Raw genomic sequence first — 17,962 nt, forward strand, 5'->3', positions numbered from 1 at the left:
TTGCAGGAAGTGACGCCATGTTCTCACGATCCTTGTCTGGAGTCGGGTCACAATGAGCCAAAGGTGTTTCCTTACCACTTTCTTTTCCACTTTGCTCATGTCCACTGTTGATGGAACCAGTCTCTCCGTCATCAGCATTGTGTTCAGTTTGACCCGGATATGATGCTTTACAAAATTGCCCGATTTGACCATCATGGGACACATGACTTTCCATCTTTAGGTGTACGTCACCGTGGTCCCGAGGCAGATGACAAGAAGCCGAAGGTGCTTCCTCATCAGGTGTATTGCTTTCCACAGGAGTCTCTGAGTAAGAGGTATTCATTGAATTTATTGTATACCACACTTGCGTACTGAATGTAGGAGTTTCAAAATCGAGCTCACCATGAGAAGATCTACCTTCTTCATTCTCAGTCGTCATATCAAAGTTTTCCTCTTTAATGCGGGAATTTGCTGTGTAAGTCATGTGTATCGAAGTGGTATTGTATGGAGAGATTGCTGGTGAACCTGGACTGAACATGTTACAAATTTGATCTTGTTGTGGAACAGCCGGATGTACATTGTCGATAGCAAGTTCGAGCTCAGTTGTATGCATGTCCATATCACTGCTTACATCGTTTTCCTTCTTTATCGCAATGTCCAGCCCAGAGCTCGGCTGTGAGGCTTCATGACTTGTAGTATGTGATAGCATTGTTTCAGCGCTCGCAGTCAGAACGTTCTCTTGCGTGGTTACTGTCTCCTGATTTTGCACAGATACGGGCGTTTCGTCTGGAGAACTGACTTCTGACTTCCTTTCCCACTGACTGTATTTCTCCGACATCACGTCCCAAAGGAGACTGACTAACTTGTCCTTGATGCTGTTCTCTTGGTCCAGGTTTTGAATCCTTCTGTTGAATTCAAACATCAGCTCCTCCATGTTCAGTCTGGGGAGGACTGCTATGGTCACCTCATGCGAGAGGCCACAGATGAACTCCTGTTGTCTGGACATGCTAAAGGACAAATTTGATATAAACATATGTGTTTAACATAATATGAGATGTACCCAAAGAACGCCTTGAACACTTTGTCAAAATGGAAGATGGTATTATTTTGCTAGAAAGGTTCAACTTCGACGCTTCTGTAGCACGTACCTCAACCGGTCAAAACATAATGATTTCTTCTTCTTCAGCACAGGACATGTCGATAAATGTGACCATACATTAGGATGCACGTGCACAACGGGAAAATCTCTATTAGACTAAATCTATTACAAAATGTAACTGAATGCAGAAAACGTCTTTTCCCATGTTGGAATTCGCCAACAGTGTTCATGATTCCCAAATTTAACACTTATGATTATAATCGTTGTATAACTATGTATGATCTGACCATAATCTTACCTTGTACAACTAAATGAAAATATACCATTCGTAACGTTGAATAAAAGTGCATGGAGTGAATATAGAACATAATTTCAGTGGTTACCCACAACACCCCCCTCCCCCACCCCTCCTCGCATTTACGTCCTGGAAATTGGCAAACCAAAAATATCACATATTTCTTTCAAGTCTGCGTAAGCAACTGCGTTTATCCCCTACCTGCTTTCTAGCCAAAACATCAGACGGAACGTGGGGTAAATTACCTCTTCCTTAGATGCTCGCAAGCCCGAAAATTTCGAACAAAAATGGCTGATAGCACAGAAACAAAAACATGAATCTGGGTCAAAGGTTAGAATCAGGGTCAGAAGCACCGGCCCGTTTACCTAAATAGTATCAGTATATAGAGCTGACACAGTATTGAGGTTCTACATTTTCACCTACTAAATTTATATCTACGTACTCATATTGCAGAATGCCCATGTTTAGATAGAAACAAAACCTATCATACCGATCCTTCTTTCTTTTTGAATCTGAAGAAATGATCTTATTCGAAGCTTAATGCCTTCGCAGTTGCGTTTCACTTGCCATTTGTTTATGGGAGGGTGGTTGTATTTCTTGGCAACACAATTCGATCCGTGGTTGGATATTGATAATATTTAGTATGTGGTTAGAAGTCACCAAGATGAAGGAAAATTTCGATCATGGATTATGTCAGTACTAATTACATTTTTGTCTTACTGCAGCAGACCTCCCGGTTTTCATAATCTCGTGTTCAACTTTGTTTGAAATTATGTATATAAACTTGATGATATACTTCTCCCTCTCTCTACATAAAAGTTTTATTTAAAGAAAAAAAATTGACAGAGAAAAAGTAACTCCCCATGACGGATCGTCGTAGTTTGCTTTTGGTACATTTTTTGTTGTTGTAAAAGTATGTTAAAGTCATAGAAATTGCTAAACTTTCTTTCCAACACTGAATTAATATAGGGACTTACCCTAAATTTTCGGTCGAACTCCGTCAACCTTGTTCACAGAATGACCCTCTCTATCTCCAGCAGTGACGTCAGGAACACGCCACTTTTGCAGGAGGGGGTCATAAGTATCAGAAAGTCTATGCCGCCCCCCGTCTCTGTTGAGCGTGGGCCGGTGGGCTCTAATGTGCACTGCCTCCTTCACTCCTCGCGCAAAGAAATCCTGTTCCGAGTCTAGGATTTTGACATTGTCCAACGAAATGGAATGTCCCGGAGACTCTATGTGAATATGTTGCGCCACCTCAGACGATTTGACCGAGCTAGGACGCCGATGCTCGAGGAACCTAGTTTTCAGAGCACGTTCCGTCTCACCAATGTAAGTTTCCTTACAAGGGCCTTTCCTAGTCTTCCCTTGACACGTGATGTGGTACACTACCCCACACCTACTTTCTTTAGGAGTTTTGTCCTTTGGTGCCACTAGGAAGTTCTTAAGCGTACGTGTTGGCTTGAAACAGGTCTTAATCCCGTATTTGTTGAAAACCCTCCTAAGGGCTTCTGAGGTTCCTTTCAAATAGGGCAACACAACTAGACCTCTGTTTGGTTTGGTAGAAGACCGGTTTTGAGTGGTGTCATTCTCGGGTTCTGACCTAGGTGTGGTGGCCTTCTTAATTGCCCAATCTGGGTAGCCGCACACTTTCAATGCCTGAATCACGTGGTCTTTCTCTCTTGCTTTGTCCCGCTGGTCTGTGATGATAGTCTCCACTCTATGGAACAACGTACGGATCACCCCTAATTTATGGTCCAAAGGGTGGTTTGACTTAAAGTTTAAGTATTGATCCGTGTGGGTTTTCTTTCTGTAGATGTCAATGTGAAGTGTTCCATCCTCTTGGACAACTGTCAGAGTATCAAGGAAAGGGAGGGACTTGTTTTGTTCTGATTCAAATGTGAATTTGATATCAGGATCAAAACTATTCAGGTGGTTGGTGAATTCATCCGCGAACGCCTTGTTCAGTTTGGTATGTGTATAGTCCACGTATTTGAACCACCATAAAGGTGAACAACACAGATGAACTTTCATGCTAAGTATGTTAAAGTCCTAAAGATAAATATCATGTGGAAAAAGTATGAGGTCGTGGAACTATAGTTGTATTTTTCTTCACAAAGGAGTATACAACTGTGACGATGTTCAACTTTATTGCTATCAATAAGTATGAAAATTAAAGGAACAAAACTATGTAGCATGATGACTAGCATCGCCGGAAACCAATGCAAAACTTCGTTCTCTTAATTTCCGACAAATATGTACTTAACTTCTGTACAAACCTTGCAACTAAAGTGCTTTCAGAATGGAGAGTGTCTTTTAGTGACGGAATGACAAGCGAAATCTTGTATGACGTCCGTCTAATCATTGTACGATATGGTTTAACACCTTAGCACAGCTTATCTAAATGATTTGGTGCTCTCATGTATCCACATCAGTTACTACCCAAACTGAAGCCCATTACATTTCGTGCAAGTGTGCCGTTTTATTGGCTTGGTAGTAGTTTGTTCTGGACTGACTTGAAGCCAGGATCACGAACAGTTTCTCCACAGCATGTTTCCTCATTTCCTTAACCTAACTGGCTTTATGTGCCACCTTAATGTCGCGATCACTGCACCACGAATAAGATCCCTGTCCCGATTGGCGCACTGTGTGAACCTTACATAAGTCAGGGCCAGTCCCCCTGTAATCACAATACGTGCCCCTGCACGGTTTCTGCTGAACATTCTGTTGATTCCATGTCTAACGTGCCTCTTGGAATCACGCATATTTGACAAACCAAACGTTGACTGTTTGATGCTTCTGGAAGCTTTGTTTTTGCTGTCTTTTTTTTGCTTTAAAATGTCGAGATTATCCAAAAGCAATTACGTCAATTGCAATCTCCTTGTAGATTGACCAATCCGACGTCACATTCGCTGGTTTCGACTTATGACAGTACTAGTCTCATCTCTCAAGGGTGTTTGAGTCTCATATGCCGATTGAGTTTTGCCCTTTCGTTTGCCTTGTAGTCACACTCTTGACAACTGTAGGGTCTCTCACCGGTGTGAAGCCTCATGTGCCTAATAACATGGCTTTGGTGAGTTGCTCTGTACTCACATTCCTCACATTTGTAGGGTTTCACACCAGCGTGGGACATCATGTGTTTCTCTATGCGTGACTTCTTGTAGGTCCGGTAGTCACAGATTTCACATATGTAAGGTTCTGCGTCCGAGTGTGTTTTCATATGCTCGACTAGATATCTTTTATGTGACGTATTGTAGTTGCAGTGATTACACTTGAACGGTTTCTCGCTAGTGTGTGTTCTCATGTGTTCGACAAGCCGGTACTTATGACGAGCCCTGTAACCACATTCCCCGCACATGAAAGGCTTTTCTTCTTTGTGACGTTTCCTATGCTTGGAGAGATAGCGTGCGTTTGTTGTGTTGAATCCGCACACGTCACACAGGTAGCGTTTATTATCTAATCGTGAGTCGTTGTCTTGAGGAAGGGACGTCATGTTCTCACAATCCTGGTCTGGAGTCGGTTGATAAGAAGCCAAAGGTGTTTCCTCACTATTGTCTTTTCTACTCTGATCGTGTCCGCTTTTGATGAGAACAGTGTCCCTCTCATTAGTATAGTATTCAGTTTGAGACATTTGCCTGATTTGATCATCATCGGACACATGGAATTCCGTCTTTATATGTACGTCACCGTCGTGTGGTGGCAGATGACGAGAAGCCGAAGGTGTATCGATTTCCACAGTCTTCTCTGTTCTAGAAGTACTCATCGGATTTTGTGTATCCAGCACCTGCGTACTGGATGTAGGAGTTTGAATGTTGAGCTCATCATGACAAGCTCTAACTGCTTCATCCCCTGTCAGCATATCAATGTCTTCTTCTTTAATGCAAAAGTCCGCTGTGGTATCAATTTGTGTCATTGCCTTTTCTGACGAAGGAATTGTTGGTGAAGCTGGACTGGGCGTGTTACAGAGTTGATCTTGTTCTGAAACAGTCAAAGGTATTTGGTCTGAATCCATCAAGAGATCCTTTGCCTTTGTATGGAAGACTACTTCACTGCTTATATCACGTTCCTTCTTTATCCCAATGTCCAGTTCAAAACTTAGCTGGGAGGCATCAGGACTTGAAGTCTCTGCAGTCATAGCGTTCTCTTGTATGATAGCTGTCTCCTGGCTTTGCTGAGTTTGCATGGGTATGGTCGTTTCGTCTGGAGAACTGACTTCTGAGATTCTTTCCCACTGACGGTATTCCTCCAACATCACGTCCCTAAGGATACTGACCAGCCTGTCCTTGATGCTAGTTTCTTTGTCGAGGTTTTTAATTCTTCTCTTGAGTTCAAATATCAGCTCTTCCATGTTCAGTCTGGGGAGGACTGCTATGGCTACCTCGTGTGAGAGGCCACAGATGAACTCCTGTTGTCTGGGCATGCTGAAGGAAAACATTGATGTAAGAAAATGCGAGTTCATATGAATTGACGGAATGGACAAAGCTATTCTTCTGTGAAAATGCCAATGTTCAAATTCGCGGTATATTATGTAAGTACGCTACTCTATGTAACTCAACACGTTTATATTATCGAAATATAATGATTTGATAGTAAACAAAATCAAGCCAGGAGTAGTACTCATCTAACATAAAAATCATATATAATACTATATATAAGTCTGAAAATAACCGAGTCATTTTCAGAAAAGGTTTACATAAAGTGAGATTTACGCCAGGAACAAAACTGAGTTGTTTCGACTTGGATGCCCCCCTCCCCACATCGATCAACTACCAACAACAGACAATTTATTCGAGCTATTCCAAAAAGTACTGAATTTTGAAATCTAGTACAGATTGATAGGGTTCATCTTCCTACCTGGTTTATACCCACACCGTATGAGGGAAGGTGGCTAAAAGGATTTCTTCTTTTGAAGTCACGACGTCTTCGAGTCAGAACAAAGATGGCTTGCTTGAAATGGTGCATAGGTCAAGGGTCAACAGAGGTCAGGTCCACTGATTACCCAACTAAAATCATGCTGTTAGTGTGATGGCAGACAATAACAAGAGAAAGTAGAGTCTATGTTGATTGAACTTATCTTCATAGTTACAAAGAATACTGAGCTCATATTTTGGTATGGTAAACACAGTATTGACAAACCAAACGATACATCTTGGAACGCTTTGTTTTTGTTGTCGTCGTTTTGACTTGTCGAGATTTTACACAAGCAAACGCGTCAATCTCCTTGCAAATGGAATCAGACCGACGTCATTTCAGCTGTTTTGGACTGGCAGTCTCAAGGGTGTTTGCATCTGATACGCCGATTGAGTTTTCCCTATTCCTTTGCCTTGTAGTCACATTTTTGACAACTGTAGGGTCTCTCACGGGTGTGACATCTCCTGTGTATGATAAGATTGCCCTTTTGAACTGCGCTGTAGTCACATTCTTCACATTTGTGAGGTTTCACACCAGCGTGGCACTTCAAATGTCTCTTAAGATTCGACTTTCGGTAGGTCTTGTAGTCACAAATTTCACAGCTGTAAGGTAATTCGACTTTCGTGTGCTTTTTCATATGCTCGACAAACATTTTTTTAATGACGCCTTGCATGTAGCTGCATCGATTACACTTGAACGGCTTCTCGCCAGTGTGTGTTCTCATGGGGTGACGCAACCATTAGCGCCTGCGCCTAGAGCCCACGGTGAGAGATCTCAAATAAAAACAAGGCTTTAAACCATTGAAAAGCCTTTCTTGGTGTGATTTTATGTGAAACCTTCGCATTTTGGTAGTGGCCGCAGTAGGAAAGACCCTACACTTGTAAAATTAGTTGTACAAAATGACCTTTCTCGATCGAGGGGGTTTCCGCACCCCCCTGAAATAATGGTATCGTCGCCAGAATGTTGTTTTCAGCCAAATGGGCCAATCCAAGGGCTCTAATTAGGGGGGTGTATCAAAAGATTAGCCGTATAGAAATTCTTGCAAATGAAATTGCTGAGACTGGACATTGTAGGCTATCATTTGAAGGTAAGTTTGTATGGCTTGAACTTTTTATTCTTGAGATAATTGCATATTTGTTTCCTCAACTTTCCCATTGGAATGCATGTATTACTGGGTGAAATTCTAATGGCATCGTCTCCCCTCATGTGCTCAGCAAGCCTGGACTTTTTGCATGCCCTGTAACCACATTCATCGCACATGAAATGTTTTCCTCCTTTGTGAATTTGCCTTGTGCGTTTGGCATCCTTGTGTCTCGTTTCCGTTGTTGATGAGACCAGTGTCCCTGTTATCGGTATAGTGTTCGGTTTGAACCGGGTCTGAAGCTTTAGAAACTTGCCCAGTTTGATCATCCTCAGACACATGGCATTCTATTTTTATATGTACGTCTGGAGGCAGATGACAAGAAGTTTGAATGTTGAGCTCATCATGACAAGCTAAAACTACTTCATCTTCAGTTGGCATAGCAACATCTTCTTCTTTAATGCAAGTGTCTGTTATGGTATTAATTTGTGTCAAGGGTGTTTGACATGAAGGAATCGTTGGTGAACCTGTCAGTGGACTGGGAATGATACAAAGTTGATCTTGTTGTGCCTGCTCTGTATCAAACTGGGGCACGAGCAAGTCACTGCTTGCATCGCGTTTCTTCTTGATCACAATGTCCAGTCCAGAACTCTGCTGTGAGGTGTCAGAATTTGATGTCTCTGATAACATTGTTGCAATGTACGCAGTCAAAACATTCTCTTGCATGGCACCTGTCTCCTGGTCTTGCATGGGTATAGTCGTATCTTCTGGAGAACTTACTTCTGATACTGTTTCCAATTGACGATATTCCTCCAACATCACATCCCTAAGGATACTAACCAGCCTATCCTTGATGCTGTTCTCTTTGTCCAGGTTTTGAATCCTTCTGTTGAGTTCAAACATCAGCTCCTCCATGCTTAGGATTTTCAGTGCTGACGCCGGCTCAGCACTGGACTTCCAGTGCTGACGACCACTTCAGGGTTATGCGCCCTGATTGCCCAACTAATAACCTGATACTGTTATAAAGACTGACGATAGTCACGCAAATGTTACTGAATGGACATTGTAGAAAGCGATCTTAGACTGCGGATGGCAACACACTGATATACACATTCTGGGCGACCCGGACTGAATTACAGACCAACGACTACCTGACTAAATCACGTTATAGCTTTATTCTTCTTAATATGTTGACACAAGAGTGGCAAATGTTCAGTTCTATTTGCTGTTGGTAAGTATTGAGACACACAGACACATGGTATATAGCATTGCTGGAAATAAATACCAGAACACATGCCGTCTAAAGTATTGTTTACATCGTTTTCCTTACATTTGTCTTTGTAACTACATACACAGACGCAAACTTTACTTGTACTAAATCATTGGAATTGAACTAAGAAAAAACACTCTTGCCGAGCAACTACGTACGCTTGAATCACAAGAAATTGTCCAACGCCATTTGTCAAGGAACAACTTCAAAGACGTGCAAGATGACTGTGCTGGACTACTCTGGGCAAAGAAAACAGAAATACATGTAACAAAATAATAAATAAATAAATAAGATAAACAAACAGGTAAATATTTCCTACAAGAAATGTTTATCACATTTCCACGTTATATGTCTAATTTCTAGGTAGCTAAAAAGTAGATATAAAACGCAGGTATGACATTATATCTTGTTGATAACCGACAGCAGTTTCACGCGTGTTTCTTTCTCATATGTCTGGTGAGGTTGGACTTATCTATTGTCTTGTAGTCACACTCTTGACAACTGTATCTCTCCCCGGTGTGACGCCTCATGTGTCTAGTGAGATGGCTCTTGTGAGTTGTCCTGTAGTCACAATCCTTACATTTGTAGGGTTTCACACCAGTGTGGCTCATCATATGCCTCTCTAAGTCTGGCTTCCGGTAGGTCTGGTACTCACAGATTTCACAGCTGTATGGTTCGACACTTGTGTGTTTTTTCATATGATCGACTAGATTTCTTTCATATGGCGTCTTGAAGTTGCATTGATTACATTTGAATGGTTTCTCGCCCGTGTGCGTTCTCATGTGATCGACAAGACGACACTTTTTGCGTGCCCTGTAACCACATTCCCCACACATGAACGGCTTTTCTCCTTTGTGACGTTTTCTGTGCTTGGAGGAGCTGTTTACGAATGATGTTTCTAATTCGCACACGGAGCGTTTGGAATCGATCCCTGAGCTATTGACAGGAATAAGAGACGACATGTTCTCATAATCCCGGCCTGGAGTCGGTTCACTCTCAGAATCCCGGCCTGGATTCGGTTCACAAGGAGCCAAAGGTGTTTCCTCACCACCAGCTTTTCGTCTTTGCTCATGTCTGCTGTTGATGAAATCAGTCTCTCTGTCATCTAGTATAGTTCTCAGTTTGATCTGGGTTTGAAGGTGGAGAAATCTTCAAGATTTGATCATCCTGGGACACATGGCATCCCTTTATTTCATGTATGTCACAATGTTCAGGATGCAGATGACAAGAAGCCAAGGCTGTTTCCTCACGGGGTGCATTGCTTTCCACATTCTTCTCTTTCCAAGAAGTATTGATTGGATTAAGTGTATCCAGCGTATGCAATACCTGCGTACTGGATGTAGGAGTCTCAAATTGAGCTCGACATGGCAGGTTCTATCTGCTTCATCCTCAGTCAGCATATCAAAGTCTTCTTCTTTAATGAGTGAGCCTACTGTGGTATTCGTTTTTGTCATAGGGGTGTCCAATGATGAAGGAGTTTGTGCGCCTGGATATTGCGTGCTACAAAGTTGATCTTGTTGTAGAACTGTCAGATGTACATTGTTCGTATCACTGAGTTTGAGCTCCGTTGTATGCATGGCCATTTCAATACTTACATCCTTTTCCTTCTTTATCACAAGGTCCAGGCCAGAACTTTGCTGTGAGGGGTCGGGACTGGAAGTCTCTGACAGCGTCGTTTCAGCGAACGCAGTCAGAGCGTTCTCTTGCATGGTTAATGTTTCCTGATTTTGCACAGGTATAGTCGTTTCTTCTGACTTCCTTTCGAACTGGCGATAGTCCTCCAACATAACGTCCCTAAGGATACTGACTAGTCTATCCTTGATTCTGGTCTGTTTGTCGAGGTTTTGAATCCTTCTGTCAAGTTCAAACATCAGCTCCTGCATATTCAGTCTGGGAGGACTGCTATGGTCACCTCGTGCGAGAGGCCACAGATGAACTGTTGTCTGGACATGCTGTAGAAAAGCATTGATGTAAGAAATACGCGTTATGAAATGTATATATGTTTTCTCAAAGAACTTAAGTCTCGTGAGATCGTGTGTCGTAATTGGCAACGCTTTTGGCCAGGCCCAAGAGGCCCTGGGTTCGAAACCTCAGACATGTTACGTATTTTGTACCCTTGGAAAGGCATTTTACACGACTTTCATCGTGTGACTACGATACTATTCTTTTGGTTAAAAGGTCAAACTCAACGTCTATATTAGTACCATGTACCTTGACTGCTTAATATAATCAAATTATTGAATCTGGCAGTATGTGAAAAAGTCAACCTGGAATAGTACTCATCTAACAAAAAAATCATCTATACGTCTTTAAGTGTTTTATTATTATTTAGTTATTCTCAGAAAAGGTTTACATGAAGTGAGCTTTACCATAGAACAAAAACTGTTTCCCATTTGGATGCCCCCCTCCCCACATCGATCAACTATCATAAACAGACTTCATTTATTCGAACTATTCCAAAAAATACTGAATTTTGAAGTCTAGTTTAGCTTATAAGGTTAATCTTCCTACCTGTTTTATACACACATCGAATGAGGGAAGGCGGGTGAAAGGAATTTCTTCCTCTGAAGGAAGTTGGGTTGGAACGAAATATGGCTGACACAAAAATTTGGCTGAGGTCAAACTGATTGTCCAACTGATGTCATGATGGTGCTATCAAGGTCGTTCACGGAAAAAGATACAATGGAAGCCAGTTAATTGCACCTCGGATAAACGCACACTTCGGGTAATTGCACGGAATCCCCAAATCCCAAACCATCTTCCATTCACTCCATTGTTAGTGACTTCGCTTATCTGCACGACGAAAAATCACCAACGCCGGATAATTGCACGAAAATGTTCCAAACATCGTCTACAAATTGACAGAAAATGCGTGCTAAAATCGTCATATGCGGTACAAGTTCTTGGCAGACAGTCGGAAACCATACAGCGACGCCGGTCCTACAGACGGACATAACACTCGCCTTCGGCGGTGCATTACTTTAGTTTCGTGATCAGGAAGCTACATAACGTATACAATAACTTACTTTAAGTTTCGATTTCAAGTGTACTGCAGTGTGATGTTTCACGAAGACAAGTATATGACCTACGTTCGGAGAACATCATGTACAGCACTACTGTAAGACGTAAATAAACTGTGTGTTGTAACTTCTGAGAGGACCTCTCTTGTGCGTGTGATGTAACGGAGTAGATCACATGGAGAACTGAAGGAATGCAAACTCAAAGCATGTTCGTTGTCCTTTCTCTATTTTCTTTGCAGAGGGTCATGACAGCCTTCTCGGGACTAACTATATGTACATTATGAATGTCAAATTTGTATTATGCTACCTTCCATACCACCACTCGGCCCCTCCGCCCGTGGTGGTGCGGTCCAAATGACCAACTCCGCATTATCGCACACGCCGAATAATTGCACGAAATTCGTTGGCAAATTGGGTGTGCAATTAAGCGGCTTCCACTGTATTGATAACAGAATTAAAGGATTCAAAAACAACTTTGACGGTACTGACACACGTATATTACAGGCTTTGCTGAACAAATGTTGGAGTCAACATCCTACAAATATGACAATATTACAACTCTATCAACAAATATCAGGAAGCTAGAAAGCGATCTTATACTGTGGATGTCAACACAATGACATACACGGATACACATGCTGGGCTATACCCGGGCTGTCTTGAATGACCTTGAATAGACCAACGTCTACAGGGCAGAAACACGTAACACGTTAGCTTGATTCTTCAAAATATATTAACATAGGGAATGGTAGAAATGTTCAACTTTATTTGCTGTAGGAATAGGTAGAAATGTTCAACTTTATTTGCTGTTGGTAAGTATAAACACACACACAGGCACAATGTATATAGCATTATTCGAAATGAATACCAGAATACATGCCGCAATGTCAGAAAAAGCAACGTCAACGAGATAAATGAAATATAAACAAAATAAACTAACAGATAAATGGTTGCTACAAGAAATATTTATCACGTTTTATATTTAGTTTCTAGGTAGCCAAAAGGTAGATATAAAACATTAAAAGTAGTTTCTACGATAAATACACATGTCATTATTTCTGCTTGGTAACTGACAGTAGTTTCACAGGTGTTTCCTTCTCATATGCTTGGCGAGGGTGCCCTTTTCACTTGCCTTGTAGTCACACTCTTGACATCTGTAGGGTCTCTCACCAGAGTGACATCGCCTGTGTCTAATAAGGGAGGTCTTGTGGGTTGTTCTGTAGTCACATTCCTCACATTTGAAGGGTTTCACACCAGCATGGCGCATCAGGTGTCTATCAATGTTTGACTTTACGTAGGTCTTGTAGTCACAGATGTTACAGCGGTAAGGTTCTGCGTCTGTGTGTTTTTTCACGTGACAGATTAAGCCTTGTTTAAAGGAAGTCTTGTAGTTGCAGTGATTACACTTGAACGGTTTCTCGCCAGTGTGTTTCCTCATGTGTTCGACAAGCCTGGTCTTAGTTGATGCCCTATAACCACATTCACCACACATGAAAGGTTTTTCTTCTTTGTGACGTTTTCTGTGCTTGTAGGAGCATTTGGAACCGATTCGTGAGTCATTGTCAGGACCCATGTTCTCACAATCCTTGCTTAAAGTCGGTTGAGAGGAAGGCAGATTCTGAAGCTTTTCCTCACTACCATTGTTTGCACTTTGCTCATGTCCGCTGTTGATGAAACCAGTCTGAGAAGTTTGCCCGATTTGACCATCATGGGACACATGGCCTTCCGCCTTTATATGAACGTTGCCGTGGTTTGGAGGCAAATGAAAAGGAGCAAAAGGTGTTTCCTCACGGGGTGTATAGCTTTCAATGGGCGTCTCTGTATCCATTGAATTAAGAGTATCCTGGACCTGTGTACTGTATGACGGAGTATCGATATTAAGCTCATCATGACAAGTTCTAGTTTCTTCATTCGTCATAGCAAAGTCTTCCTCTTCGATGCGAGAGTCATCTTTGTTATTTACCTGCATCAGAGGGGTATTGCATGGAGGAAGTGTTGGTGACCCTGGACTGGGCGTGTTACAATGTTGATCTTGTGAAACTGTCAGCTGGACCTTCTCTGTACCAAACTCGGGCTCCTTTGTATACAAGAACACGTCAATGTTTGTATCGGGCTCCTTTGTATGTACCAGCAAGTCACTGCTTGTATCGTTTTCCTTCTTAATCACAATGTCCAGTCCAGAACTTTGCTGTGAGACGTCAGGTCTTGAAGTCTCCGATAACATTGTTTCAGCGTACGCAGGCAGAACGCTTTCATGATTTTGCACAGGAACAGTGACTGTCGTTTCGTCTGGAGAACTGAGTTGTGACGTTATTTCCAACTGCCGGTATTCCGCCAACATCACGTCCCTAAGGATACTGACTATCCTGTCCTTGATGCTGTTCTCTTTGTTATAGTTTTGAACCCTTCTGTTGAGCTCAAACATCAGCTCCTCCATGTTCAGTCTGGGGAGGACTGCTATGGACACCTCGTGCGAGAGGCCACAGATGAACTCATGCTGTCTGGGCATGCTGAAGGGAAACATTGACAAAGAAATACGTATTATGAGATGTACTTTATACGAAAAGAACAAAAGTTGAACACCTTGTCAGAATAATCTATAAGGGATAGTATTATTCTGCTAGAGACGTTCAAATTCGACGTTTTTTTTTTATATATTTTGCTTTTGGACAGACGAGGACAATGTGGTACTGCACTCAAGTTTTGTAACTTATATTAACAGTGCCACATATACACGGTACAGACAGAAGGTACCCATTTTTACACCTGGGTGAAGTGAGGAAGATCGTGTAAAGTGCCTTTCCCAAGGGCACAACGTCGGGGCGGGGCACAGCGGGGATCGAACTCAGGACCTCTAGGTTCCGAGCCGAACGCTCTACCCGTTTATACAACATGTAACGTTTCATCGAGTTACTGATTTTCCGATCGATATATAATGAGGGTCTGCATGGGGGGGTCCCTATGTATTACGCTTAATCAAGGAAGGCAATTACGCTAAATTTGGTCGCCTCGCTACGAATTACGTAGATAAGATGGTTCTCCCGACGAGTTACGGGAGATAAAAAATAGGCTGCCTACGCCTTACGGAAAAGAGCATGCAGACCTGCTATTGTGATTATGATAATTCATAAACAAAATAAACCATATAACAGCAATGCACTTCAATCATTCCTATGAAAATAACAACTTCTCTGAAAAAGAAGCTTTTGCAAGAAACGTCGTGTTCTCTAGTTGCCCCCCTCCCCACATAATTAGCGTTCATATACCGTTTAATATTCGAGCTATTCCAAAGAATACTGAATTTTTAAAATCTAGCTTTGCTTAATGATATAACATGATTACTCGTCCTACCTGGATTATATCCACACCGTATGAGGGAAGGCGTTTAAACCTGGTAAAAGAATTGTCCTAACCCTCCTCTCAGACGTACGCTTCGAACAAATATGGATTTGGGTGAAATATTTTTCGTAGTGCTGCAACCGCTATGGTGCCGTGTGCAAAGCTCAAACCGGAAGTGACGCGTGACCCGTGACATATGACCTCGTTCCCAGGGTGTGCAGTACACTGTGCCTTGGGAACGACCGAGCAACCATGGCTGCGAAACTATCGTCTGCCGTGGTCGGACCGCAGTTGCCAACATATAAAATCTTTAATTCAAAGCTTTAGAGGAAACACTTGCCAGTTTTAAGAAATGAGTACTGACCAACAATTCAGAAATCAAAAAAGATAAGAAGCTTTTTGGGGAAAATGGTGAGTTTTCCGATCGGGTTTCTGACCAGTTTTCTCGCGAAATGTGCTCTATAACGTTAACTCCAATGCGCTGTATCGTTAGTATAAGTTATTGACGTTATAAGCTTTGAGTGCTCTAAAGCACTGTGTTGGAAAATGCCCCAACCACAGTCCTGCCAATGTACATGTCATTAAAACTTCAAAACTCATGTAAATCTGAATTATACTTTGGGTACCTACTGGCTGGCAAATACACCAGATGATTATATCCTAACTGAGTTATCAGAGAAGAAACGTGACTTCACAGCAATCTAATTTATTGACATTACAGACTGATTACATCATTGAACATTGTAATTCTGAAACGTCATTCACAGCCATTGTTGTAACACTACATCATTGTACATTGTACAGCTGAACTTGCTGAAGTGTATAAAATCTTGAGAGCTAGCACACTAGCCTGGCAGGTAGGCATGCAACATGCATTAGAGACCATTAGAGATCTTAGAAATGAATTGGTCCTCATTAAAGATGCATCTATGCAGTTATACTTACACCAACGTTTCCGCATTCATATCACAAAACACCCGAAAGGCACTATGAATAAATATGAAGATTCACATTATGTCCTTTTGTTTACATGTACGCTAGTTAACTACTGCTCAAGCCAAAATGATTGAAAATTAAATTTATCATTCGTATCATGAACCAGACCTAGTGGCTTTTACAGTTAGTTCTTGATAAAATCCTTGCATCAATGACACTCCTGAATCAGCATTTTTGAATGTACATATATGTCCCCTAGACAAGTACACATAACTTTTTCAAATTTGTTGTCAACCAAAGAGAGACATATTAGCAAGTGTAAATATTGACAAGATACCTGGCAAGCAACTGACTCCAACAAAGCTACCCTTTAAATGTTTAATCTATGTCTCAAAGTTCCTTGAAGCCTTCTTTTCATCTTCTAAATATCTGACCAAGATGACCAAAGTCTAATGTCTCCAAAGTATTGTCATCTTACAACTAACGTTATAAGAAGTTCTACAATGCCAAACACAGTCTCAAAATATATGCTTAATGTCAAGCACAGACCACATCCCAATGTGCACTGCACTATTGATCCTTAGTAAAATAACTGTTACAGTACTAGCATAAGATTTCATCTGTTACACAAGTTGGAAAAAAGTTCAACTATCTTCATGGTACAGTGGTGTTTTAGAAGTTTGCGATATATATATGTATATAGGCTACAAAAATCCAAACTTTCAAGACAAGCTAGGAATATCATATCAACAAATTGGGTAATAGAAATGCAGGCAGTTTTTAATGAAGGTTTCCATCTTGCATAGATGTTGTCACTGGTACCTGCAATGTAAAAAAAAGCCTGTCAAAATCAAACCGACTGACAAATTATTTTGAAAAGAATGAAATAAGACAAAGATATGGGATCAACCCAAGAGGAGTATTTCACAAAAATTGATCAGGGACAATCCAATGTCCACCTTGGAACAGTATAAAATATAATAGTTCACTATAACAAGTGTTGGCAGGTGATAATACTCTCACGACTCAAAAAGTTTGTCAACAATAGCATTTTGTCAATTTGTCCAAATATGACACTGGTAATTGAAGATTGTAACAATGAGCTAGAAGAACACCTGGAGTGTGGATGGAGAAAAGTGTAGAAACTTACCAATAGTCTTAGCCTCATATTCATGAAGTAACATAATGATTAATTATTTCCACTATTATACAGGTGAGTAAGGTGTCTTTCCTTTGCCTATAGACCATGTAGGGCATTATACAGGTGAGTAAGATGTCTTTTCTTTGATTATGGTTCAGATGGGGAATTATACAGGTAAGTATGGTGTCTTTCCTTTGCCTATAGACCAGATAGGGCATTCAACAGGTAAGTACGGTGTCTTTCCTTTGACAACACACCAGGTAAGACACCGTACAGGTAATTAAGGTGTATTTCCTTTAACGACACACCAGTCAAGACACCGTACAGGTAATTAAGGTGTGTTTCTTTTAACAACACACCAGTCAAGACACCTTACAGGTAAATAAGGTGTGTATCCTTTGACGACACACCAGGTAAAACACCGTACAGGTGAGTAAGGTGAGTTTCATTTGACTATAGACCAGGTAAGACATCTACAGGTGTGTAAGGTGTGTTTCCTTCGACGACACACCAGGTAAGACACAGTACAGGTGAGTAAGGTGTGTTTCCTTTGACTATGAAACTGGTAAGACACTGTACAGGTGAGTAACATGTGTTTCTTTGACTACAGACTAGGTAAGACACCGCACAGGTGAGTAAGGTGAGTTTCATTTGACTATGGACCAGGTAAGACACCGTACAGGTGAGTAAGGTGCCTTTCCTTTGACTATAGACCATGTAGGCATTATACAGGTGAGTACGGTGTCTTTCCTTTGCCTATAGACCAGATAAGGCATCATACAGGTGAGTAAGGTGTTTTGCCTTTGCCTATAGACCAGATAGGGCATTATACATGTGAGTAAGGTGTCTTTCATTTGCCTATAGACCAGATAAGGCATTATACAGGTGAGTGAG

General features: G+C 41.5%; 3 protein-coding genes and 2 long non-coding RNA genes across 6 annotated transcripts in view; all 5 read right to left on the minus strand.

The window, feature by feature from the left end:
- Window positions 1-865: 865 nt before the first annotated feature.
- On the minus strand, window positions 866-2,266 carry LOC118406379. The gene is made up of 2 exons (XR_004830031.1): window positions 1,575-2,266; window positions 866-986 (listed from the first exon to the last, which is right to left on the minus strand). It is a non-coding gene; the product is annotated as an uncharacterized LOC118406379 (long non-coding RNA).
- A 1,237-nt stretch (window positions 2,267-3,503) lies between these two features.
- Window positions 3,504-6,375, minus strand: LOC118406370 (zinc finger protein 480-like). The gene is made up of 2 exons (XM_035806339.1): window positions 6,225-6,375; window positions 3,504-5,791 (listed from the first exon to the last, which is right to left on the minus strand). The coding sequence occupies exon 2, from the start codon at window positions 5,788-5,790 to the stop codon at window positions 4,318-4,320; it is 1,473 nt and encodes a 490-aa protein (XP_035662232.1). The 5' UTR covers window position 5,791; window positions 6,225-6,375; the 3' UTR covers window positions 3,504-4,317.
- A 2,685-nt stretch (window positions 6,376-9,060) lies between these two features.
- Window positions 9,061-10,341, minus strand: LOC118407074 (oocyte zinc finger protein XlCOF19-like). The gene is made up of 2 exons (XM_035807492.1): window positions 10,228-10,341; window positions 9,061-9,759 (listed from the first exon to the last, which is right to left on the minus strand). Exons 1-2 carry the CDS (start codon window positions 10,339-10,341, stop codon window positions 9,061-9,063), a joined length of 813 nt encoding a protein of 270 aa, XP_035663385.1.
- A 1,797-nt stretch (window positions 10,342-12,138) lies between these two features.
- LOC118406372 (RE1-silencing transcription factor-like) overlaps window positions 12,139-17,962 on the minus strand; it is a 14,764-nt gene continuing 8,940 nt past the window's right edge. Inside the window, exons 2-3 of one of the 2 annotated variants that reach the window (XM_035806341.1) lie at window positions 15,004-15,099; window positions 12,139-14,162 (exon numbers count right to left, since the gene is read on the minus strand). In XM_035806341.1, coding sequence (XP_035662234.1) covers window positions 12,734-14,161 — 1,428 coding nt within the window. In that variant the 5' untranslated portion in view covers window position 14,162; window positions 15,004-15,099 and the 3' untranslated portion in view covers window positions 12,139-12,733. The remainder of the gene's footprint in view (window positions 14,163-15,003; window positions 15,100-17,962) is intronic. The other variant, XM_035806343.1, reaches the window with a different exon arrangement.
- The window catches only part of LOC118406378, a 6,865-nt gene continuing 4,620 nt past the window's right edge, over window positions 15,718-17,962 (minus strand). Inside the window, exon 2 of the long non-coding RNA XR_004830030.1 lies at window positions 15,718-16,749. This is a non-coding gene — a long non-coding RNA (uncharacterized LOC118406378). The remainder of the gene's footprint in view (window positions 16,750-17,962) is intronic.

Source organism: Branchiostoma floridae, chromosome 19 (assembly GCF_000003815.2).
Source record: "Branchiostoma floridae strain S238N-H82 chromosome 19, Bfl_VNyyK, whole genome shotgun sequence".
NCBI lineage: Eukaryota > Metazoa > Chordata > Leptocardii > Amphioxiformes > Branchiostomatidae > Branchiostoma > Branchiostoma floridae.